Source organism: Sphaeramia orbicularis, chromosome 21 (genome assembly GCF_902148855.1).
Source record: "Sphaeramia orbicularis chromosome 21, fSphaOr1.1, whole genome shotgun sequence".
NCBI classification, from domain to species: domain Eukaryota; kingdom Metazoa; phylum Chordata; class Actinopteri; order Kurtiformes; family Apogonidae; genus Sphaeramia; species Sphaeramia orbicularis.
Window position 1 is genome coordinate 25,947,920 of NC_043977.1, and position 26,575 is coordinate 25,974,494.

The 26,575-nt window shown below is 38.9% G+C and overlaps 1 protein-coding gene across 4 annotated transcripts in view; it reads left to right on the forward strand.

Annotated features, from left to right (window-relative positions):
* The first annotated feature begins 6,907 nt into the window (after positions 1-6,907).
* Positions 6,908-26,575, forward strand: part of gsk3ba (glycogen synthase kinase 3 beta, genome duplicate a) — a 46,643-nt gene continuing 26,975 nt past the window's right edge. For all 4 annotated transcript variants that reach the window (XM_030124210.1, XM_030124213.1, XM_030124212.1 and 1 more), the window contains exons 1-2: positions 6,908-7,787; positions 19,475-19,668. In XM_030124210.1, coding sequence (XP_029980070.1) covers positions 7,700-7,787; positions 19,475-19,668 — 282 coding nt within the window. In that variant the 5' untranslated portion in view covers positions 6,908-7,699. The remainder of the gene's footprint in view (positions 7,788-19,474; positions 19,669-26,575) is intronic.

The following is a 26,575-nucleotide window of genomic DNA, read 5'->3' on the forward strand; positions in this document are numbered from 1 at the left end:
AAAATTGCATGAAAATGTTTACATTACCAAACTATACTTTTACAAAAAATGTGAATAACCTGAACAAATATGAACTAACAGAAATGTCTTACAAAAAGTAAATGCAATTTGACCAATATTCTGCCTTTTACTTAATGTTCTGTGTGATTTTAATGCACGTGTAAATGATAAACTGATAAACCGAGGCAGGATATTGTTAAAATTGCACTTGTTTTTCTTAAGACAATTCAAGTTGTTGATGTTATTCAAATTTTTAAGGAAACTTTGTAGATGTAAACCTGATCATAATATAATTCTACTTTTTTCACTGTTATTATTTTACTAGTCCAGCCCACTGGAGATCAAATTGGGTTGAATGCAGCCCCTGAACTAAAATGAGTTTGACACCCCTGCTAAAGGGGATGATGCTCCAGCTTTTTCAACTGTGCAAAACTGGGAAACTGAATTCAAGAGGGGTAGGGAGAACAAGGGAGGGGCGAAAAGCAAGCATTTTCATGAAATGTCTGTAGTACTACTTTTCAAAGTCCTAAATTATTTATCCAGTGTGGGTTTATCTGGAAGGAAACCATACAATTAGTATCAGGAAAGGCTGAATTTAATGTATGCCAAGTTTCATTGTTGTGGAATAACTCCTTCTTAGTCAGGCTATGAACTTTTCAGCCCCCCCTTGGACATCTATAATGGGGGATTACATGACTAAAATGTAACTTTGTTGGGATGTGTTACACATTCTGTATGAAGAGAGTATTAACTTCTGATTATTTGCATTGTGAAAACTTCTGTAGCACAAAAGCACACACTGCTGTTTGCTTTTGATGTTACTTTCGGGCATTAGATGTACAATTCTGTTCATTTGAAAGAAAAATAAGTAATTTTCCACTTGACATTTATGTATTTTTAAAGCTCCAGCGTCCATTTTAAGGGTGTGTGGCAGCCTCAGAAATATTGAATCTGATTGCATTTCCCACAATGCATAGTTTCAAGGTTACAAAGGTAGAAATGTTCCCTATGATCGCAATTATGCAAATATTTATTTTAATATTTATTTCTAAAAGTACTTGTGTGTAGAATTACTTCCTTTATCCTTTTTACCGTTTAACCCATAAAGACCCAAATATACACCAGTGACCAAAAGCATCTACCAATCTAAAATGTTTAATACCTGTTGATCCACTAATCCTATTAATACGTGTAAATAATTGGTGTAAAATGCAGTTATTCGTCTTTTTGTGGTCATCACATATGACCCATTTGGGTGTTCAGAAGTTCCGTAGTGATTGGTTGATTGAAGTATTTATTTCAAATATGAATGTAAAAAAAAAACCAAATAAATAAACAGACAAACATTTAAACATAAAATACACATTCAAAACATGGAAACACCGTCACCTTCAACGGAACCGATTCACAAGTAAAATCCATGGAGTTTGATAAATGACAGTGGACGGAGACACTTGTTTTTGTGTTCAGTTATTGATAGATTTTACTGAAAAAGTTACTTTTTCTCAAGTTTTCTCTGTTTTTGGCGTGATGACCCTCAAATGTAATTTCAGCATGATAATTAAAGTACATGATCAGTAAAATAAATATAGGAAAATACCTGATTTTCACCGAAAAAATTTAAAATGGAGGGGATAATATTATGATAAATGGTGATAAATCACTTCAGAAAGGTTAAATAGAGAGAAAAATTTATTTGGAAACTGCCACAAAATTGGCACTGGGTCTTTATGGGTTAATGTTGCTGCTGCTTGTTAGTGAAGTGTTCAGTAAATCTATAAACAGAGTGGAAACAACCAGGATAAGCACTGAATGTTGCGTCATAAACAGCCTTGTTTTCAGTTAATGATGCGCTTGAACAAAGCTCCAAATCAGTCATTTCCACTATTTCTACTTTACTGGGCTGTACACTTTTTGTTAGATTTTTCAGTTTAATTTATTGATCTCCTGCAGAGCGCTAGATGTAGACTAGGTTTAGGATCAATCCAACCCTTTCATCGAAGTCATTACTATTTATTTCGTACATTTCAGTGAGTTCTTACAACTTGTTGTTGTCCTTTGTTAAGAGTCTTCATGAAAATGTTTACTTATGTTTGAGAGAAATGTTGATGCTACTGTTATGTCCTGGAGACCACCTTAAAACCCCTGAAGGTCTAAGATCCTGGTTTTAACCCACTTGATGATAAAAGCTGAAACCAAATGGGCGGACGCGTCATTTCTCCAAATTTACAGAAGGACCAAAATGAAAGATGACCATGGTTTGGTCTTATGTTGTCGACTGACTTCAGTGTACTAATAAATTGCATTCAAATTTAATCAAAGAAATGTTCTCTACATTTTTAACCCTTTCATACTGTTTTGAATCAATCCAATCCAACATTAATAAACAGTAATAAAAGAAAAAAAACTACCTAAATCTAATAATAACTGAGCCATTGTGCATAAAATGTTCATATTTGTCTATACAGTAATACAACCTGCTGTTAAACTGACCTCAAAGAACAGGATGAGTAGTAAAAAAAAAAAAAAAAAAAGAGTACAGGCCACTGGAATCATTATCACAGTAATTTAACCCCATTGAAAACATGTCAGTCATTTATTTAGAGCCAAAATCAGTGAGTGATAAAGTGTCTTTTTTTAATGATTAAAAAAACCCACTGTGCCAGATGCTCAATAAAAGTAAATAAAACTAGGTTAATGAGTAGAGTAAAAACTAAATAAAACACACCCTGCTTGTTTACTGAAACAGAAATTAAGGATGGGTCATCTATGTATTGATGCTGGAGGGGCTATTTGGATATTATAAGTAGATCTGTAGTTAAAAATGAACAGTATATAACTTGTAAAATGGAAAAAGTCCAATCCTCCACAATCATTTCAAACAGGAGCATTATGGGTAAAGAATAAATAAAGCTTTACAGGATTGAGTTAAAAGTAAATGACAGTCCAATGTAACAAAATAAAATATCACATAAAAAAAAAATAGTAATGATGAGAATGTGGCTAAACTAGTCCTCTGAGCCACATCTGAAACATTTCACATCTGATGAAGTGACGAGGCATTACACAAGTATTTATAATAATAAAAACAAACAAAAGCACATATTGTTGACTCAGTGATTAATGACATTCAATATCTTACCAGTTCATATTACTGTTTCCTTTGACCTTTTGCCACCAGTTCGTTCATTGTAACCAGTATTAAGTGGTTTTTTTTTTTTTTATTAATAACTCTAAATTATTAATAATCTCACTTGTGTCCATTTAAAACAGCACAATAACAACTTTTATTTGATATATTTTTCTAAATTAATCCAAACAGTCTCTTATGCTCATCTGGTTTCAGCCCTTGATATGATGTTTAGCTGAAATTTCCCTTTAATTCCCTCTCAACAAATGCTTCATGAGGACATATTCAGGAGCTAATGTGATATTTTATACTTCTCTTTTATACTTGTGTTACTTTTGTATCTTGCCCTTTCTCTTTCCCTCTCTCTCGCCATCTCCTCTGCATTTTCTTCCTCTGCCAGTGGGAAAATGTGCGTTTGCCGGAGGAGGTGACACTGCGAAGAGAAAAAAAAAGTGTCTTTCATTAGTTCTGCTCTGCTGCCAGTTTTTTTTTTTTTTTTTTTATAAGACGCTACTGTTCTTTCTTCTGCGTATGAACCATTGAAGGGCAGCCTGGGAGAAATTCCCTTTCATATCGACCACAACAGATTATAAATAAACCACACAAAAGATCCACTCGCAGCATCGTTGCACAGGAGGAAAGACTTTCATACCAAGACGAGATGACTGACCTGTATTCTGTAAGATGTGCACACTGGGAAATTTTTATAACAAATCTTTTAATGCTTTAAGGATAACCCATTAAACTGACTCCTACTGACTGAGGAGCCCACAGACTCCAGACTCTGTGTATGTGTCTGTTTAACTAGTGCTTTGCAGAAATACACCAGTCAAACACATCCAAATACACTTATATAGTCTCAACTAATTTCATTAAATTTATTATTTCAACATTGTGATTTTTTTCCTAAATTTCCTGAAAAACAAATGACTCCAGGACAAAATGATGGTAAACAAGCTTTCAGATATTGTTCTATTTGTGACAAAAGCTACAAAGTGTATCATTGAAATATCTTTTTATTTTACTTGATATTAAATTAACTCCAATTTTCTTAAAAAAAAACATATCTATTTTTTTTTATGACATCAGTTTATGAATAATGTGTTGAGAGGAAATAACTTACTTTCTTATAGTTTTGGGTCCATTTTGTTCAATAAGTGACATTATGTCCTTTTAATTGTAGTTTTACCTAAATTAATTTATTTAGATGATATTAAGCATTTATCAATAGTTTATAGCATATGTAACAATGCAGTTTAACAAAAAAAATAACCATTATTTGAGCCCTGCAATGAGCTGGCGACATGTCCAGGGTGTGCCCCATCTTCACCCTTAAGTAGCTGGAATAGGCTCCAGCGACCCCCGTGACCCTAGTGAGGATAAAGCAGGTTCAGATAATGAATGAATGAATAAACCATTATTTGAAACTAATTACATCTTGGAAATGCAATTTTCTTTAGGGAGTGGTACCATGAAGAGCATACGCAAAGGTGCGCTGTTCAAACAAAAAAACACACACACGCAATATGTGTTGGTCCGCCTCTACATTTGATTACAGGGTGTATTTGCTCTGACATCATTTATGTCACACAACATTTATGCAGTGTCACAATAAATGACATGACACTGACTCCACCCAGAGTAACTTTAGTTTTTCTCTGTGACCTTGTATTGATGATGGAAGAGGTGCACCACTCTGTAAAGTCTTCTCCATCCCATCCCAAACATGTTCAAACCCAGACCTGATCCAGTGAACCAACACCAGATCATGACATTGGCCCCATAGGCTTGTACTATAGGTACTAGGCATGATGGGTAATCACTTCATCTGCTTCTCTTCTCACCCTGATGTACTCAACCCTCTGGAACAGGGTCAGTCTGGACTCATCAGACCACATGATCTTTTTCCATTGAAACACAGGGTCAGTCTTTATGCTCTCTATCAAACTGATGGTTATTAAAGAAATGAGAAGCTCCTCACTGCATCAGTTAAAATTACATAACTTGTTACTAGAAAGATATTAATCACTGCAGTGATGATCCAATGGAAGGTTCTTACCTACTTGCTTGGTTGAATCCAGGTGGTAACTGTTTTGGCAGTATGTTATCATATTGTTGAATACCTGTGCCTGAGGTGATCAGGTGTCCCATGTCCCACTTTGGTCAGAACTGTGCACCGAATTGAGACAATGTCCCACATTTTAAAAATGCAGTAACACATGGGCTCAAACAGATTATAGTCAGTGTTACATCTACAGTCAGACCCATAAGCATCTGAACACTAATTATTCAGTTGTGCAGATGGATTATGACCCAAAACATACTTCAGAGGCAGCCCAAGAGCTTTTACAGATGAAGAAATGCAACGATCTTCAGTTACTGAAGAACAGGGTGAAGGCAGAAAGATGCACAAACAAGCAGCTGTAATAACAGCCTGGCAAAGCACCTTCATGAAGAAGCTTGAAGTTTATGATGTCCATGGGTTCTAGACTTTCTACATTTTCATCTAAATATTAAAAACAACCCTCATATTGATAACAGTATTAGTTTGTGCGATTACTTTTGAGCCTCTGAAAATGGAGGTACTATTTGAAATGTAATTCCTAAACAGTTCATGCATGATTTTGGTTAAAACCCTTGAATTAAATCTGAAAATCCGCCCTTCAATCACACTTCATTTCCAATCCACTGTGATGATATACAGAGACAAAATCACACAATTTTTGTCACTTTCCAAATACCTATGGCTCTAACAGTATTTGTATTGCAAATCTTAACTTAATTAGCGTCAAATCACTGAATGAGGAGCAAATTTCTGGGTGTTACCAGAATTGTTACCAGCATTAACACCAGTGTTCACTACTGTATGGGACTATTAGAAGCAGTGAGGTAAAATGTCATGGATGACTGGTCACTCTTTTAAAACGTTATCATACATTAACTATTTTAATTAATACTTCAACATAACGTAACGTATGACATTTGATCCCCATTATCACTGTAAACTAACATTGTACAGTGATGTTAGGGGCCTTTTCTTAGTTGCAAAGGGAATATATTTTCAATTTAGGATTTATTTGGTTCATTTTGATTTGATGGTGTGCAATGGGATTTCTTGTAAAACTTATTATTATTATTATTATTATTATTATTATTATTATTATTATTATTATTATTATTATTTTATTTCTAGAATTAGGATTGGAAAATATCAAGCAGAGTAAGGCAGTCATTTTCATTTATTTGACTTAGACAGACATGGTGGTCGACCTCTCAGTATTTGTGACATATCTCTGGCCCACATGTGGTTTGTTAGGACCCGGTCGACCCGGTGCCAGAGGTGTGGGGGGATTAAAGGATGGGGTTTCTATAACTAACATAGCAACAGTGCGGCATGACCACCGCTGCTCTGTGACAACCGAGGCCATTTGAAGTGACAGTCGGATTTTGGATCCTCATTGGTGGATGAAGTGATCAATCCCGGAAGCAGACCCGCCCACTGCCCCAGCCGCTGCATGGAAAAAAGCCTTTGAAGTCTTGAGGGGGCGGGGCCCAGCAAATTATGCCATGTGGTGTTCAAGAGAAGCACCCTCATTGGTTACACAAGAGCACGGTGAACGCCCATTTCTAAAAGATCGTGTCTGTGATTGGCTACGCGGGACACCCCAGATTCACGTTTGCGCGTTCACAGTTACCCCATTCTGCATTGCGGGTTACGTCACTAGCGTGAACTCTCTGACGTAGCGACGGGGCGATCCCTGTAAGACTGTACGGAAATGGCGTAGGAGACGTGCGTAGCGACAAAGACAGCGAGCCCGAAACCTATGGGGAAGGAATAAAAAAAGAAATTCAGTATCGTCGCACTCTGTACTTTAAGACCATCGTTTTTGGAGGAGCTCGCTGCCCCAGGTGTCAGTGCTAGAACCGAATTTTGACGGCGGCGAGGGCAGATTTGGACCAGCGTAGAGTCACTGAAATCGTGGAAGCAGACTGTGGCAGCTGGCAGATTTTCCGTTGGACGTTTCTGTAGGCTAGGGTATAGCGAGGGAGCCGCCATGGCAGTCGGATCATTGAGCCTCCACATCGGGATATGAAGAGGAACTGCATGTGTCCCGAATCGACAAGAAAAGCCCGCATTTTCCTGTGATCCACCGGATCAGCACTCATACCATCTGATCTAAACACGTCTTCGCTTTTTGTTCCATCGAATCCTCATCCAGAAAGAAATCGCAATTGGTTTTAATCGGGGGGCCACAGGGAGAGGCCAGATTCATGACTATTTTAGTCGGAGACGTGTCTTCAAAGGCCCGTTGAAAGAAAACAGGGACTATCAGGTAGAAAGGATGCTCTGAGTGACTGTAGATGGGAAAGAGCTTTATTAGGAGAAACCAACTCGTGTGAAGGATCGTGGGACAAATCGTGGGATCGCTTTCTGCCTGGCTTCCTGGTGAATTATAGTATTATTCATTTACTGTCATCCTTTTTGGATGAGAAGGTTCGGCGAATCGAACAGCCCTGCCGTTTAGCAAGTCATAGTCTCCGAGGCGAGAGAATCTAAGGGATCGGATCATGTCGGGTCGGCCCAGGACCACATCCTTCGCGGAGAGCTGCAAACCAGTGCCGCAGCCCTCGGCTTTCGGCAGCATGAAAGTCAGCAGTAAGTAGACCCCTGTCATTCTACAGCAGCCCACCTTTCTGCATGCACCAGGCCCACTGGGGGCTACACATCCTGGCTACATACCCTGTCACTAACCGGGCTGAAAACGTGTCAGAGCAGCATGGCGGTAGTCCCGGGTAGCCCTGTCATGGATCTGTGTCACAGGCTGGGCGGTGCTGAGCCGCTCACACCCCGCCGTCCTCGCTGTTAGCTCAGGTCTGTGCGCCCTGACGCGCCGGTCAGCCTGGCCAGCGTTAGCAGGCCGCGCCGGGCAGGGCCGGGCTAGAGGAAGGTAGAGCTGGCACCGGCCCAGGTCACAAACCAAGCCTGATCTGTCCCCGCAGACCCGATCTGATCATCATCCATTTGACTGTAGATTAGATCGCATAGTCGTGTTACTACATAGCACCGAAGGTATGCGTAATACTGTTAAAGCGATAGGGCCGGTCTATTACGCAACTGTCAAAGCGGAAGGTGTGCCCATAGTTGACTGGGTTGGAACTGACGTGATCCCGGACAGGGCCGTGTTACCGATCCCTAACACCAGTGTCGCGACGCCTGGATGGAGTGTGACACAGAAAAACCCGGTTCCAGACAGGCTGCAGCACACAGATCTGAGACCTGCTGACCGGGCCTACCTGCTCAACAGGGGAGCCCAGGTCTGTCCAGGGCCAGTCATCGATTATTTAATGTTAAATATTCCCGCTCCCAGTCATTTACTACTACTAGGGCGTTTCATGCTTCAGATCCAAAGTCTTGTGGACCTTCTTCCCTTTAACACTGTGTGCATGTGGGCATACTTTGCAGGTCGTTGTAGCTGGGGTTTCTCTAATGCAGTCAGGTACCATGCACAAATTTAAGCTTCTAGGGAGCTGTGCCTTAGACAAATCCAGTTTAGATTTTATTCTTAGTATGAATCATTCAGAAGTCATCTACCTAGCTGTATCCTAGCTTGTATTGCATGGATGCTCTCATTTGGGTGTGAGACCGGTATGTAGGTATTCCTTCTGGGCTGTGATCATGTTTTATGGTACTGAGGTGGGTCCTGAGGCTTTCCTCTGGACCTTGGCACTAGAAACCACCCAGTGGACACACACATGGACGTACATTTCCGACTCCAAACCTAGGTCTTCTCTTGCAGCATATATTAGCATTTAAGCGGTGTTGTTTTTCCTTTCCAACTGTGCTGCTCAATAAGAACAGGATGACACTGAGGGCATACGCTGCTGAGTTAGTGGTGAATACAAGACAGATCTTGTGGACTTAATATTGCATGAGGTTTGCACCAGTGTTGTACTGATGTTTCTTAAGCTGGAGTCAGTCTTTATGACTCATCTGCTAAGTCTTCACATTATTATCAGACATTAATGGCTGATTAGGTATTAAATAGATTGACTTATTCAAGCCATGCTTTTAAGCTCTACAGTGGAAAGTACAGCTCAGTGTATGAAGCATTTTATGTCATGATCAGTCCTATTATAGTACCTCAATCAGGGCAAGATGTTCACTTGAAAACAAAGAAACAAATTTGCTTATTTTTAACTGTATCATTTCACCTCTTGCTTCTATCATGACAATATATTAGGCTCTGAAAATGCCACAGAGTGCATCTTAGTGTCAAAGTTCAACCAAAGTACTATAATGTGCATGCCATATGGACACAAAATCACAGAAAACTTCTTTTAGGTGCCAACATGAACACATCATCCTGGTTTCTTGAAAATCTGGACTAAACTTAATGAAGCCTTTAAGTGAATATGTTAATTGGTGTTGTTCACAAAAGGAAAAAAGGACCAGACCTTTATCACATATCCCATCTGATCATCAAGGTTGGTGTAACTGATTACAGTATCGGCTGACACATTTGCTGTTAGATTGATGCATATATTTCTAGGTAATATGCAGGAAGCACCAGCCAGTAGTGGATTTTAAAAGCTGATGTAATAATGATAATTTGAAGTAGACAAAAATAATGTTAGCTGTTAACTCTGCCAATATCAACCCCTGAAAAATCATTTAATTCATTCGGGAATTAATTTTCTTTAACTATAAGAGACAGGATTGACTGTTGAACTAACAATCTGAGTCAAAGTGATTTAAAAAAAACAAGTTGGGCTGCACAATTTAGTAAAGAAGTTAAACTGTAATTATTGTTGGGAATATTGGTTTTGCACTTTCAATTCAAGTCTGCTTGGTTTGTTATGGTTACATTTATGAAATATCAACTTTAATGCAAACTTAAACTAGTGTTTTTCATTTTGCATATTTCTCTTTCTGCTCAGTGTCCACATTATTACTATACAACAGTGTTTATTTTTCCATTTTGCAATTACATCACCCTAAAGCCACCTCATTCTGAACCTTTAGACCTTTAGCAATTATATATTTGCACAGACTGATTTTGATTATGATTTCAGTTTGATTAATTGTGCAGTAAATACATTTGGATCACTGAACATCATTACTAAATAGAATACATTTGGAGCTGATTCTAGATGCATCCATTCAGTCAATTCCCATATCAATATGCATTACATTTGTGGACACAAAATACCAGAGATACAACATTGTTGTTGCATTCAGGGTGTGACAATGCAATGGCTAAGGTGTGGCTATGTTTAGGCACAAAAACAACTTGGTTACAAAAGATCATGGTTAGCAGTAAATGTAATTAAATCAAAACAGCAGGATGGATATTAGCAATCAGCCACTACTGGAACTGACTTATTGTTAGTTCATAAGATGTCCTGTTGGTGATCCATACAGTAGTTTTTGTCTGTTTTATTAGAAATCCATAAAACTGGAAGCAGTTTCCCTTATGTAGTTAGTTTCTTAGAGTTTTAGTGTCATAGTAGGCCTAGTAGTTACAGTAGAGTCTTTTCCACTTGGGTGCTTCTATGAAACTGGGTTTATTTTGGTATCTGGCACTTTGCCAGCTTTTTAGACCCAATAATAAAAGAGAAATTTAGACATATTTCCTCCCAGGATGTACCTAATGATGACCTCAGATAGATGCAAAAAAAATTATACTCTTTCTCTGAGCCATCCCAAAATTAATTAATTTTTAATAAAATGTTGGGGCCAAAAATAGGACCAAAATTGGAACAGGAAAACTACCTAGGTGTCAGTGCAATTGATCTGGAAAACATCATTTGAAATGGTCTTATATACTGCTATAAATAAAGACACTGTGTTAAATTTGAGGATCCTAGTGGTTTTTCTAATCTAGACATGCAGGTTTTTCATGAATCGGCAGTCTCATTCCAGGTTTCATGTGTAACCCATCACGTCCACTTGTGTTACATGCAGAATCTGCCCATTTAAACACAAATAAATCCTGAGTGATTTTGCAACAGCGGTCATTGTTGTGAAACACTCTGCCTTGCATAATTAGTTTGATTCCCAAAATGTACCTGTGAGAGAAAACAGAGATATTCGGGGAAAAAAATAGTAGCTCATAGATTTCGTGTTCTTTTTACCATGTTACATGCAAATTTTTGTATTAAAAACAATATAAAAAGTATAAAAATATGTTTTTATCTGAAAAAATAGTTTCTCTTTTATCTCAGTAAATATTTATTTTTAAAATAAAACCAGAGTGCTTCCAAACTTGCTTCATTACTCTACATCTGGTTTGAATTTTTAGCCCCTCTGTCCTGTTTTTAGGGACCAGTTTCATAGAAGCACCCACTTATAAACTGAAATGCAGCATCACATAATAGACATTGTGGTTAATCTGTAAGTTAATGTGAGTTATTAACTGTACTTCCGTGTCTGCAAAGATTTTTTTGGACACTGTTAACCAACCCCAACAGTAATCAGAACTGAATCCTCGAGAGTGATTTGTTGCATCAGCTGCTGTGTCATGACTGTACCTTGGACTAAATGTCTTACAGCACCACCATTTTTCCTGTTGCTATCTGTCCACCTTGTACGTCACCTATCGTTACCCTGATTCACATCAATCACGCTCACACAAACATTCACGTTATCTATGTGTGAATATCTTGGCTGATGATCTTAAGCAGCTGTAGCCAGTGTGGAGAGAAAGCTCCTACCCTACCTACCCAGGAAGGCTGAAAGACACACACATATGTATACTACATACATTCACACACCCACACGAGCACTCTTTGGTTTTGTTTTTTGGGGTGAGGCAGCTGGCCAAGAACAATGAGCGGTTTGTTGAGCATTTCAAAGCTTCAGCTCTTACTCTCTCTCTCTTCTTTTCCACTTCCTTTTTGTCCTTCTCTCACATCTTGCAAGCAACGATAGGAATGAAATGAATCAATTATATTCTTTGATTCCAAATGAAAGAGGAGCACTTGCAGATGAGTAGTGTCAGAATCGCTCAGGAGTGGATTTTGGAGGGAAAAAAGATATTAGGAGATCGTCAATCTCTGGGTGGTCTTTTGGGTGAGCAACCAAAGGGTCTGCAGCCTACACACTACTGTGATAACTCAAACATGTGCACTCGCATCGTGCCATTTCAGAACTACAATAGTACCATGGAAGTGCCCGAAACTAGAATTTATAATTTTCTCCTTTTCTGCATAAAATAGCCTCAGATTTTCAACTTACTGAATTATTATGTAAATCATCCAACTTCTAAAATATTTGTCTGGCAAAAGTATTAAACCTTGAGCCTTCACTAACTGATCTGATCCTCTTTTTCAGCTTTAACTTCAACTAAGTATTCACTGTTAACTGTTTACTGACCCTACACTGTGGCTTAGGAGGGGTTTTTTTTTTATCTTATTTAACCTTACAGAGCAGCTGCAACTCAGGAGATTCAGTGAATGTCTTCCTTCTGGTTCTTTCACAACATCATATGGGCTGATTCATTGGTTCATTAATCACATGAGATGAAACTGATGAAATGTTTAATGAACTACTGGTATGAGCAGAATTTTACTTTAATAGTTGTGACAGTTGTGATGCCAAAGGAAAGTGTCACATATGCCCTACATTTTTTTGTTTGATTGATCCTGGTCCTTTATTTATTTTAGTTTATCACTGTGACTTAAATATTCAGGTCAACACTTTACCAGTCCCTAATTAGGTCAAAAATGGTTTTCAATAGTGTTGTTTTTCTATGTGGGCGTCGGTGATAATTGGTTATTGACTTTATTTTATTTGCCTTTTAAGAACCCGCTATTGACCAAACACCTACTGAGATTAAGGTCACAACTTTAACTCAGTCATTCTCAAACATTACATTTCCTCAGCTTTTACCCTTTATGAATATAGCCAAAGCTTGATTGTGGGTTATCACCTGGTCAGTAATTCACCTTCTGGCCTTAGTTCATGTATATGTGTTGACATTTTTTGCAGAATTTTCAGCTACAGTTTCGAATCCATAGTTGATCAAGTTGAGCAAACCAGGGCCAAATCATGATCCTACCACCTCCATCTACCACAGATCTTATGTTGGAATGCAACTCTCGCCCTTCCGATGGTATTCTGGATTTTCCACATAGCATTTAGCAAACTGTAAATGGGTAGCAGCCTTCTTATTATAGAGTAGTGCCTTCCTCTTTCCATGTATTCTATTGCTGTTCAGTGTTCTCCTGGTGGTGGACACATAAACACTGAACCACAGCTTTAAAGCCCTTTAGTTTCCTAGAAGTTACCCTGGGGTTGATTGTGACCTCTATTACATGCCTTCCTCTTGGGGTGAACAGTCTTAGTTGACCTCTCCTAAGGAGGGGGACAATGGTGTTGAATCTTCTCTATTTATACACCATCTGCCTGACGGTCAACTGGTGGAGTCCAAGCTGTTAAGAAATCCTTCTGGAACCCTTTCTAGCCTGGTGAACATTAGCAACCCTTCTAAGGTTTTCAACAATCTTAGTTTTCTGAGATATACACTTTGAAAAACCTGTGTTGACCCAGACTTAGACCTGATTGTTGTCCCTTTGATTAAAATACTAAACTCTGATAACCCTGTCAGATGATCATACCACACACTTTTAATACACAAATGTTAAAGATTGCGTAATTTTCTACAATGAATAAAAATGTTTAATTGGATTACTATGTTTAATTGGATTCTCTTTGTGAAAATCTGATCATGTTTTAGTACATATTTGTGCAGAAAAAACAAAATTCTAAATGGTTTGCAAATTCGGTATCTCGATCGAAGCGCTATTTAACCAAATATCTTAGTCACCGTTGACATTCCTGTGACTGGACGTTTCAGTAATGTTGTGAATTATCTCATCAGCGTTGCAACAGTGGGGCAACACTGCACTTTGCACAAGAGTGTATACCTATCAACACAATATGTGCTTGTGTTTGCAGTTAATTATGCTTCAGTCCTCGACAGGCCTCCGATTCACTGGGTTTTCGCTGCTGGTACTTTTGTATGTTATTTTCTACCAGCTTAATAATAGTTCAGCAATCAGTAGGGGTTTTCCCTCTGTTTTCAGAAGGCTTGGGTGTTGTCTGGGTTTGAAATGATCTGAAGGATGTTATTCTAATTTTGCATTTTGCTCTCAACCATTATTTTAAAAAGATGGATACAACACTTGCTATAAATACAGTGTTTCCCATACAATGAGGGGACGGACCCCCCTGCATCCACTTTCCACCAACAATCATGTCAGAATATCAGCAAGATTGTGGAAGCCTCAGGTGCATAGGTGTCCATGTTAGGGTTCCTCTTGCCAGAATAAAAGTACTGAATTTCATACAATTTGGACTTTCTAATTTGACCAAAATCTACAGAAAGTTGGAAATGCAAACCCAAAAGCTTTAAGTTGTAACTTGCTAAAGAGAACCAACTGCAGCCATTAGATGTAGGAAAAGTCATGTGTTTAGTTTTGATGTCCTAAAGTGATAATATAGTAATCTGGCTTAGGTTGTGTCCAAAATGGACTGGGTGGTGGACCTTTTATAATAGGAGGGAAACCCCTTAATACATGGTGTGCATACTGTATGCATGCATGTATAATCACTAAAACTGAACCAATATGGAATGCAGACTTATTATGAATACACTTTGAATGAGAAGAAGTCAAATACAACAGAATATTTATAACTTGTATTGAGAAAATAGCTATGCCTAACAGTCATCTTTCATGTCCTAAGGCTTTAATAATCACACTTCATACTATCCCTCATTTTGCAGTAATAATAACTGTTACTACTATGACATCAGTGAAGCAAACCTTCAGCTGCACAAAAATCCTGCACAAAATCAGTTGACTTGAACAGTTCTTTGTTTCTGCAGATACATTGCCTCCAAGGAGGGGATATTTCCCAGGGATGGAAATGGGGAATTACCCAAAAAAAACAAAACAAAACAAAAAAAACAGCACATATGTTGAATAGTAGGTAACGTTCCTCTGAGATTTTAGATTTCTGAATCTCTGTTGTCTGTGGAAAAGCTGGGAGATCCTTGTTGAAGATATAACCACAACTGATTCAGTCATTCAGCCTCTTTGTTGAAAGCCTCCATTACACATTTTGGCATCAGTAACACTAATAAACTATAAATAACCTATAATAATTATGCATGAGTCGTGTAAATGCTTAACAGTGCTGTTGTTTTGCCACAGTGAGTTCACGCTGGCCATATTCAGCCGTGGCTTGAACTAGTCTGGTGACCTGAATAGACTGTTGATGCCTGCGGCTAAAAGTCACACGGGCTGTGTCACTTTGTAGCTCATACATTCATGAAATCTGCAGTTTCTCACACTAGTTCTGCTCTCATGCAATATACTGACATTTTATGTGCAGATTGACAATGTAACCATTACAGCGCTGCATGCAGATGCTTTCGGGCGAAGCTTAATTTCCCTAGTGATTATAAAAATGATCCTTACTTGTCATTGTCAATGAATTTAACCATTTTCCACCAGTAGAAAGCAGAATGTAGTCTGCATGAAGACAGATTCAGGCTATACCAGATTAGTGTATGAACAGTCATGCTTCACATTCTTTTCAGTCATTTAAAATACCATTTCAATTGCAGTCTGATTGACCATTCCTTTTTTGCAGTAGTGTGACATCTCACTATGAGTCGTACTGCTGTCTGCGTGTATATGTGTCTACATGTGCACAGACTTTTCTCACGGTTTGAGGAAGTGCAGAGGCGTTTTAGAAATGGCCCTGCTGGAATATGTAGGCAGAGTTTTATTTCTCTCACACTCGCTCTCTCTCCTTTGACGTCTGCGTTTTCATTTTGCTCATGTGTAGAGCTGAGAGCCGAGTGGACAGATACACACGTTGATACTATTTGCGTGGAAATCAATAACTCTGCTGGATAAAGGGAAATAAGCCTAGTCGGCCAATGAGTTTGAAAATGGATAAGATCAGTAAATCCCTGCACTCTGGACAGTCCGACTGATCGCTCAATGCAAGCCACGTCAGGTTTATTAAAGGTGCAATATGTGACATTTGTGAAAACAATTACATGCATGCATAAATGGCTTTGTTTTATTTCCAATGTGGTTGTAATGTACCTTAAAAATTGGAACCATCCTCGAGCCTGTAGACCAGGGGTGTCAAATATATGACCTACAGCAGTGATCCCCAATCTTTTTTGTACTATGGACCGGTTTCATGCATGAAAATTTTTCACAGACCAGGTAGAGGTGTGGGGGTTCCAACAACAAAAACCTTTGTCAGTTCAGAGCATGTGATCTGAAACACTTACACTGTATATCAGGCAATTCCAGTGATTCTACAGTATATTATCAACTCACCCCAATGCAGAATCAGTCGGAACCCTAGACGTCTTTCCTTGCAACTGGATGGTCCCATCTGGGGGTGATGGGAGACACACACTCCAATTGTGTTCCGTAGATCCAGTCTACTCTGGATTCTTGTCTTGGTAACTGTCATTTGCGGAAAAGCCAGCCACACAAAGATATGAGGTTGGAAATGGAAGGACTTTCAGGGCTTTTGTGGCGATATCTGCATATTCTGCTTTGACTTGAATCCAGAATGCAAAGAGGTTTGAAGTTGTCTCAAATATGGATAGACGTGCCGGAGCAGTTTTGAGGTTCTTGTGTGTCACCCGTTGCCATGAACCTGTAACTTAGGCAGGAATCATGGTATTTCCTTTTAAATGCAGCTTTCTGTTTGCAGACAGTCTGGGACCCTTCTGCAGCCCCATTGTTTCCTTGTTTCTTCCTGGAGAAAAAGTTCTCCAGTGAATTTTGTTTTTGGCGCATTTCTTTAGCTTGTGTTACTACTGATTCATGAAATGGCGCTCTAGAGTCAAGAGTGGTTGTGAGGAGAGGGTGGAAACGGTCGCTTTTCAAAATAAAATCTCCACAAGACTAATGGAAAAAATTGCTTTAGTATTAACCGCAATTTTTTTTTTTTTTTTTTTTTGCGGCCCAGTATTAAATGATCTATGGGCCGGTCCATGGACCGGGGGTTGGGGACCCCTGACCTACAGGCCAGCCAGAAAGTCCAATCCAGCCCATGGGATGAATTTTTGAAATACAAAAATGACACAATAGACATTAACAGTTTAGGGAGTCACTGAGTCTTGGTGAATTTTTTGATCATTAAGTTAAATAATATATTTTTTCACTTACAGAAGCCTGTTACCAAATGTCTTTGTGCATTTGTAGATCCACTGTGATCTGTGTGTAAATGATACACTGAGGCATAATATTGTTAAAATTCACTAATTTGTCTTGGTTCAGGTTGATTATCTGGATTATTCACCTTTTGGATGAAAGTATAGTTTGTAAATGTAAACATTTTCACAATGTAATTTTACTTTTTTTTGCACAAAAACAAGATAAAAATTTGGAGTTGTCATCATTATAGGTTATTATGCCATTATTTTGCTGGTCTGAGCTGTTTGAGATCAGACTGGGCTGAATGTGGCTCCTGAACTAAAATGACTTTGACACCTGTGTCGTAGACAGGCTTGTATATGAAGGACTCAGACTGGATTTTCTCTGAATTCACCTCGGTGTCTTTCTCCTACCCAAACCCCACTGTTAACTTGGCAATGGACGTAGCTTAGATGTAAACAAACCTGTGGCTCATTGGGCCAAACAGACTAAGGCCCCGTTTAGATCTGGTATTAACATGTATGTTTCAGATCCAGCAGCGCTACATGTGTCTGTTCTCACCTGACATTAGTATGCGTCTCCAAATGTGCCTTAACTGATCACTTCTATCCTTGGAAATAGACAAGCACATCAAACATAAAAGCTTTTATTTCACCTTTAACAGACTGAATTTTTAATATTTTTTTGCAAATGAAATTCACTGTGTTTTGTGGATGATGAGCAGGTGGAATATTTTCTTAACCTTGGCATGAGTTCACCATGTTAATCTTAAACAAAAAAAGCACTGAAAATATGTTCATGAATTTTTATGGAATTCTGTGAACTACAGAGGATGGATTTCTACATGGATGTAAATAGCTGAGTGTTGCCTGCGTATATGAAACATTAGTAAAACACTTTAGAATGACTCCTTACCATGCCACATTGAACATTTTGGCTGAGGCTGAGCCTTTCTGTCCACCCTGGGGCATATTTTATTCAGAATGTTAACATACGTGTTCCAGATCAGCTCTGAATGTTTTCTGAGAGATCGGATTGAATCTGTCCTCAGTGCATACAGAGTGTGTGTTCATACCTTGCATTAGATTGAGCTGTTTGGTTTGATTGATGTTAAAGCCAGGTCTGAACTTCATGTAAGCATGTGAACGAAGGTAAATGTCACAAATTGTACCTTTATACATTAATTTATACACAGCTGTAGGTTTGTTATGGGTGGTTGACCACTTCCACCGTATTGGGAAAGCACAAGGTGTAGGAGTTTTCATGTAGGTTGTGTGCAACTGGGAGTTTTGGGGTTAATTTTGGAGCTGCATGAAGGTAGCACATGTCTGAGGCACGCGACATTCGCTTTTGCATGGTTGTCCTTTTAACTGCCAGCTGATGTGAACTTTGCCCCTTGACACTTCTGTGGGGGAAGGGGGGGTGACGTGGAGAGATCACTCAAACAGGAGAAAAGCCTCCCTGTCATGATCTCAGGGGAGTTTGGCCAAAGGGGACAGCTGACATGTAAAAAACAAATTCACACCAATAGAACATTCCCCTCCTGAAGATAGAACGTTATTACAGTAACTTGTGACTTTTACTGATAGTAGAGCTGATTATTGTGTTTTTCTGTGGTGTAATAAATGGACTTTAAACCCTGTTTGATGAACTGATTTGGATAAAAAAGTCGAAAATAAAAATAACATGTAGCGCCAAACTGGCTATTTATCATTGGCTGTTGGAATAACTTAGACATTTTCCGCAGATCATTAATATAGAAGGGGCTGAAACACTACAAAATAACGGATCTCAAATATGTTTATTAAAGCAGAAATTGAATGTTGCATCCCTATGGGAAGAACAAGAAAAAGGCAGTATTTGTCAAGCTTAAATAAAACTCCAATGTATTCTATTTCTCCCATAATGCAACTTAACTAAATCTTTCATTTCCCTATATATGCATGGTAAATGTGTTGTGCTTTAAACCTGTTTGAGTTATGGTTATTAAGTCCAAACATTTGCTTTCTGTTACTGGACTTCCAACCTGTAGTGTCCCTATACATTTTCAGGAGTAATTTTCTACTATTTTGGTGTTTTACAACCTAAACTGTACATAAACAATAACCTGCCTCTCTCTCTCTTTCTCTCTTTGTTTTTGTTTAGGAGATAAAGATGGCAGCAAGGTAACGACAGTTGTTGCCACTCCAGGCCAAGGCCCTGACCGGCCACAGGAGGTGAGCTACACGGACACTAAAGTCATCGGAAACGGCTCCTTCGGCGTCGTCTACCAGGCCAAGCTCTGCGACTCTGGGGAGCTGGTGGCCATAAAGAAGGTTCTGCAAGACAAGAGGTTTAAGGTAAAATATGCACAAGCATGCACACACAAATATATACACAGAGGACCTTTCTGTTTACCCGGCTGTCTCACCCATTGACAAAAAAACAACCTAGAAACAAAAAGTGTGCATAAATCAATAACATTAAAAACTTTCCTGTTCTTTTGTCCCAGTTGTTCTTTTCTTTTTGGTATGTTGTTGGTTGTGAGAGGGAAATGAATCGGGTGAGATCAGAGGAGCTGAGAGAGAAGCAAAAAAAAAGATTTGTAGTGTTTTTCTGCTGACAAAAGCTTTAATGTGTATATTCTCTTCAGGACGTGTCTTTTTTTTTTTTTTTTAACCTCGTAATACTCCGTCTCGTATCAACTTTGTTCATTTACAGCCGTGGAAATGTCATATTTCCTCTGTAAGAAGCCTCCTCCTGTGCTTTGAATAGATTTGACTGATGGTTGTTGCTTCTTAGTTGAGGAGTCATTGTCTGTTCTGCCTTGGTTGGAGGTGGGGGTGGGGGGGCTGTTAGCTCACGGCTCCCAGATAAAAGATCGGAGGTGGTCGAGGCTCTTTAAAGTCCGATTAGGTTTTTGGTCTTCAGGGTTGTGGGTTAGAGGTGCTTAGTGTAGAGACAACAAAATGCAAGAATAAGACGAGCTTAGGTGTCGAAGTGTACTCAGATGTTCTCGCCTATGGCATTTTTTGTTTTGGACTGCTGTGTTGAGGCAACCGGTTCAACAAAATACCTCAGCAGCTCAGTGCCCTGGGTTTAACCTTTGGAAGTTTCACCCAGTTTTCCAGCAGGTGCCTGTCTTTCCTTGAACGAAGCACCAAGATAAATGATGTCATGTGACGATGTGTGTGGGGGGGTCATTATTTTGCCAGACCATCTGTCACCAAGTAAAAAAGTGTTTGTTCTGGACACACTCACACGCCTGCAGTATACAGCCCATGTCTGCACCGCGACCATCATGGAGTCATTTCCTGCTCCTCCTTCTAGCCCGTGGTCACCCTGTGGTTCGCAAGACACGCTAACGGGTTGAATCATAAACAGCTCCGTGGTCAGCTGAACATCACACGTACAGTTTTTTTTTTTTTCATCTTTTTGATGTACAGTTTCCTCTCCAGTTCAGACCATCTGCCTCAGCTGTTTTTTCCCCCTGTACGTCTTACTGCGTCTTTGTCTTACTACCCCGTCTGGCTGAGCCCGTCCTTCCTCGTGAACAGCTTGTTACGAAAAATGAGGCAAATGAGCGCTAAGTCTCCTCACATGACTGCCAAGCGCACACCGTCAAGTGTGTGTTCTCCTGCACACAAACACTTACCCAAACACCTGCCTTTCCCCTTCTCTTCTTCCAAAGCTTTTCTTTACACTTCTGTTTTTTTTTCCTTTCTGATTGGGTGCTCAGCTGTGAAGTGAGCCAGGATGAGGCAGTCCACCATGTGCACATGCTTTATTTTCTCTTACTGACACACATGCGAGTCAAACGGGGTGATCATGTGAATAGGCTCTGTTTTCAGGGTGTAGCTGATTCATGTGTCAGACAATCCTGGTGGGCTTACGGTCTTGCTCCTGGTGCATTATGGGATAGGTCCTTCTCCACTCCCATATGAAGGATCACATATCAGCCCGTTGGAAAATGGATGCTCACATTATAGCTCATTCTCACTCACAAACAGAGGCTGAGAGTGTCTGGTTGTAGTGGCACTTTGAGCAGAACAACTGTCCTGATGTTGTAGATGCTAAGTCGAGACAAAATGTGTTAATCTGCAGCTGATGTAATAGATGAATACATTTATAGTACTGAGGAAATGTTTATTGAAAAGTAGCACGCAGGTTTTAGGAGGAATTAATACATTTAGTGCAGAGACAGAAAACATGGCAGGTTAATCTATCCATTTTCAACTGGATGAAAAATATAGTATAACACCAGTTTATATTCATCCCTAAATCAGGGCTGCACAATATGATACAGTAGAAAACATCTACTGCTTCATATTATGATGCTCTGTTGTTTGTCTGTGTCATAAATGACTCTTTTTACTGCTATGTCTTAAATTGTTTTGTCCCATGTTTTGCATTGTTCCACATGACACAGTTGCAGGCAGAGAATGTGCATGAAGGCAACACAAAGAAACATGGAGGAAAGAGAATGTGACCCATGACAAATGACTAAAGCAGCCAAGACAAAACTATAAGCTGTTGCATAAAGTTTAAATATGAAAAGAAGTGTTGTTTTTTAGATATATATTGATATGTTATTAGTATTTTCTTACATGCAGTATGCAAAAGTTGGGTTTTGTGGCGAAATAAGCCTTTCTATACTGTCATTTTATAGAAATGTATCTTTGGAATCACGTGAAATATGCTGTTTTGTGATCTAGACAGAGCTCCTGCATAGAGAATTACCAGCCATTTCCAGGTCTTAACAAATGTCTGATTTAGAGACCTCAAGTCCCATGGCTTTCGGTTGTGCTACTGTTTTTGGAAAAAAGATGAATTTACAAAAACTGTTGAGCTATGAGATTGTAAAAATATGTACGTGGAAAAAACGACACAGCTGAAAGTCAAGGAAGTGACGGCATCATAACTGTTTGTCCATGATCTGTTCAGTGTCACTGAAGATGTCTCTGCAGCTTCAACATGACCAGACTTGGAGTGTTAGTATTTTTTTTTCACCCTACTCTCAAAGAAAGACAGCCGTGAAAAAAATTATTAGACCATCAAAAGTCATCACAATGATTATGCAATCAAGTACTAACTCCTGTGTGTATCATGTGACTAAAACAGACAGAGAAGAAAACATAGAATGCCTAAAAGCACTGTTTTTGGCAGTATAATGTCATAGCTATTGATGTAAGAACTGAAGTGATTTTGGTTATTATCAAGAAAACCATGGAAAATGGCTAGATATCGGTGTGTGTGTGTGTGTGTGTGTGTGTGGGGGGGGGGGGGGGGGGGGGTCAAATGGCAGTTGAGTTTGATAGACATGGTGTTTGGATGGTGGATGGTGTTTTTTCAGTCCTGTCCGTTCCACAGGTGACTACATTTTTTTATTTTTATGTTAGAGCATTTAATTAATTGTTTGTAATCGGAGTGTGAAGGAGATTTTAAGCAATATAGTAAAAAATGCTCCAGGAAAACATCTCGCACCCCACCTTTAAATTGAACTCTTATGAGTTATTTTTGTTGTTATCATTATATTTGTCCAAACAAATGTACCTTGAGTTGTACCAGGCTTTAAAATGAACAAGATATTGAAGAAAACAAGGATGGTGTAATAATTTTTTCCGCAATTGTAGACCAAGGTAGTGGCTATTTTGGCATTGGTGACCTGTATCGTGCTTGATGAGAGATGCACTGTATTTAGCTATTTAACACAAAACTCAATGTTTCTTTACTATCTTTACCAAAAACTGTGACTTCCTTGTATCATGAAATTATCTTTTAAATTGAAAATAATAATGTGTGTAAATGGTAGCGCAAAAATGTATTAGTCTCTTGCTGTTGACCACTGTTCCATGGCGCACAGTGAAAAGGGTGAGACTTCTCTATAGGCGTCTCTATTGACAACACTGTGCTCTAACTAATATATATTGTGATCTATAAATAAATGAAACATAAAAGTGTTGGTAGGAGACTTAAATTCTCTTGAAAAGTGTGAAACCACTGAACCACAGTGATCTTTGTCTTCACTTCCTGTAAATAATGCTGTCTGTCTAAACCACAGGTGTCAAACATGTGGCCCGGGGGCCAAATCCAGCCCACCAAAGGGTCCAGTCCGGCCCTTGGGATGAATTTGTGAAATGTAAAAATTGCACTGAAGATGTTCAGGTTCCGCATACAGACCAATTTAATCTCAAGTGGGTCGGATCAATAAAATACTATCATAATAACCAATAAATACTCACAATTCCAAATGTTTCTCTTCTAAATGTAAACATTTTTATGTCATTTTACTGTATTTACACTAAAACAAACAATCATACCACAAAAAAACACGAATAACCTGAACAAATATGAAAAATCTGAAATATCTGAAGTGTAAGTTTACCAATATTCTGCGTCTTTATTAAATGTTTTGTGTTTGTTGATCCACTGTGATCTGTAAGTGGTAATTTACATGTGTAAACGATAAACTGAGACATAATATTGCTGAAATTGCACTTAGTTTTCTTAAGAATTTCAGTTTGTTCATGTTATTCACATTGTTTTAAAGGATAGTTGGTAGATGCAATCATTGTCATCGCATAATTTTACTTTTTTCACTCTAAAATGTAGAAGAAAATTTGGAGTTGACATTATTTATATATTATTATGTTATTATTTCACTGGCCCGGCCCATTTCAGATCAAATTCGGCTTAATGTGGCCCCTGAACTAAAAGGAGTTTGACACCCCTGGTCTAAACCCTGACACATAAGATAACCAGTAGGTCCCATGATGAAGTGTTTGTTTCAGGAACAGTAAAACCAATTATTGTACAGGGGTTTTTTTTAAACACACTGTCCTTTTCTTTCTAGTCGCATGTTTATTCAGTCAATTGGAGTTCATTTGGGAGCAGGAAAAACCCTGTTGTATATGAGATTTTGGTCATATTGCACAAGTGAACGCTATAAACTGAACATTTACACAAGCCTGGTCTTTTTTTAGGCAGTGCTGGGTTAATAAAAAAACAGAAAAAGGAAAGTACATGTATGTTTGTGTGGGTGCTGTGCCGCCTCTCTGCGCTCTTGGAAACTGGATGTGGTTTTGTGCGACTACATCAGTGCTAAAAGTGCTCAGGTGTAGCTCTTCTAGCAGCCTTGGATCTGAGGCGTTCTTTCTCTCTCCATCTGTCTGAGCTGCTGACACACTGGAGGATGGATGACAGGTCAGCAGGAACCATTGCAGTAGAACTGGAGAACTGGGCAGGGCCGTACTGAACAGCCTGTCTGCTCCTCCTCCATATGGTAGCATCACTGTCACACACAAGAATACACTCACACACACACACACACACACACACACACACACACACATATAGACACACCCTCCAATGCTCCCACTGAGCTCCTGTAAGAATACGAGGGCGTTGCCTGCGGTGCTTGATGGTTCGATGGCTGGTCTCTTACCCACACGTTATGATGTCACTTTATGATGTGTGGGGGGAGGGGGGATGAGTGTGTAGTAGTAGTTGTGTAAAAAGCAAGGAAAGGACTGTGGGAATCATCTCCGTCTGCCACTAAGTGAATTAGGCCGACGAGATTGTCTCCACCGGGCGACTGAGCTGCAAGATGTTCTTCTGCTGCTACAAAAGATGTTGAGGTCTTGTTTAGAAGGCGCACTCTGATGAATGAAAACTGATAAATGCTCATTATTTGGCACAGTAGTGTAGAAGAAGAGGAGCACGTGTCTATTTGCCAGTCGGTGCACTTCTGACCCACTTATCTCAGGATCTCACTAGTCACCTGATCAGTCTGGTCACAGTCTTCTGCAGTTTTTCTAGCTTGTCAGTCATTCACATCTAGGTACCAGCATAGCAAATCAACAGTTTCTAACCAAACCTTTATTCTAGTCCACAGGTGTCAAACATGTGGCCCGGGCGCCAAATCCGGCCCGCCAAAGGGTCCAATCCGGCCCGCGGGATGAATTTGTGAAACACAAAAATTACACTGAAGATATTAACAATCAATGGTGACAAAATCATTTTAATTCAGGTTCCACATACAGACACATACAGTCCAGTTAGATTTTAAGTGGGTCAGAACCAGTAAAATATTATCATAATAACCTAGAAATAATGACAACCCCAAATTTTCTCAGTTTTTTTGGTGTAAAAAAAGTAAAATTACATGAAAATGTTTACATTACCAAACTATACTTTTACAAAAAATGTGAATTACCTGAACAAATATGAACAAACGGAAATGTCTTAAGAAAAGTTCATGCAATTTGACCAATATTCTGTCTGTTACTAAATGTTTTTTGTGATTGTAATGCACATGTGAACATGATAAACTGATAAACCGAGGCAGAATATTGTTAAAATTGCACTTGTTTTTCTGAAGAGAATTCAAGTTGTTCATGTTATTCAGATTTTTAAGGAAACTTTGTAGATGTAAACCTGATAATAATATAATTTTACTTTTTTCACAGTTATTATTTTATTGGTCTGGCCCACTGGAGATCAAATTGGGTTGAATGTGGCCCCTGAACTAAAATGAGTTTGACACCCCTGTTCTGGTCTAATCAGTCTGATCTATGCTCGGGTTTCTATTGGGTTTTAGGTGCATGTGAGTGTGAGGAGGAGGCTGTGTGGCTGTTTAGGGTTAGGGTTGCACCCAAGTGGGTTTTTACCCCTCAGCCAGCTTCTGGCCAAAGGGGTATTGTAATCTTTTTGTCCTCTGTCGGTCCATTCGACGACACAATCACATTATCTGGAGAATGCATTGAGATATCTGCACCAAATTTTTACTGTTGTGTGGATGCATCTTGGCATGGATCAGAAGCCTATTGAAAATAGATCACCTTCACCTACTTTTTCAAGGTCCAGTGGCCTTGTGCCTTTTCCAGTTCAAGTATCTGAGTACTTTCAAATATAAATATGTATATAATAAGTTTTGCATAAAAACAATCTAATCTAAATTATAGGGGAGTAACTTTCAACAGAATCTTAAACTATATTTGGCTGAGGGGTATTTGTACATTTTGTTTTTTAAAAGAAAGTGTAGGATTTACAATAAAAAAACAGTGTAATTTAACATTATTTTGGACCATTATCATGTCTTTGTGCAGAAAAAGCTATTGGAAGAACCCAAGATGCTTGAAAAACTAAAATTGCTAAACAAGTCAAACTAAAGCCATTAGCTCTGAGAAAAGTCATTTAGTTAGTTTTGATGCACTCTTCATCTTGATTTTACTTTAATTTGGCTTAGATGGTGGTGATTGGGCCAAA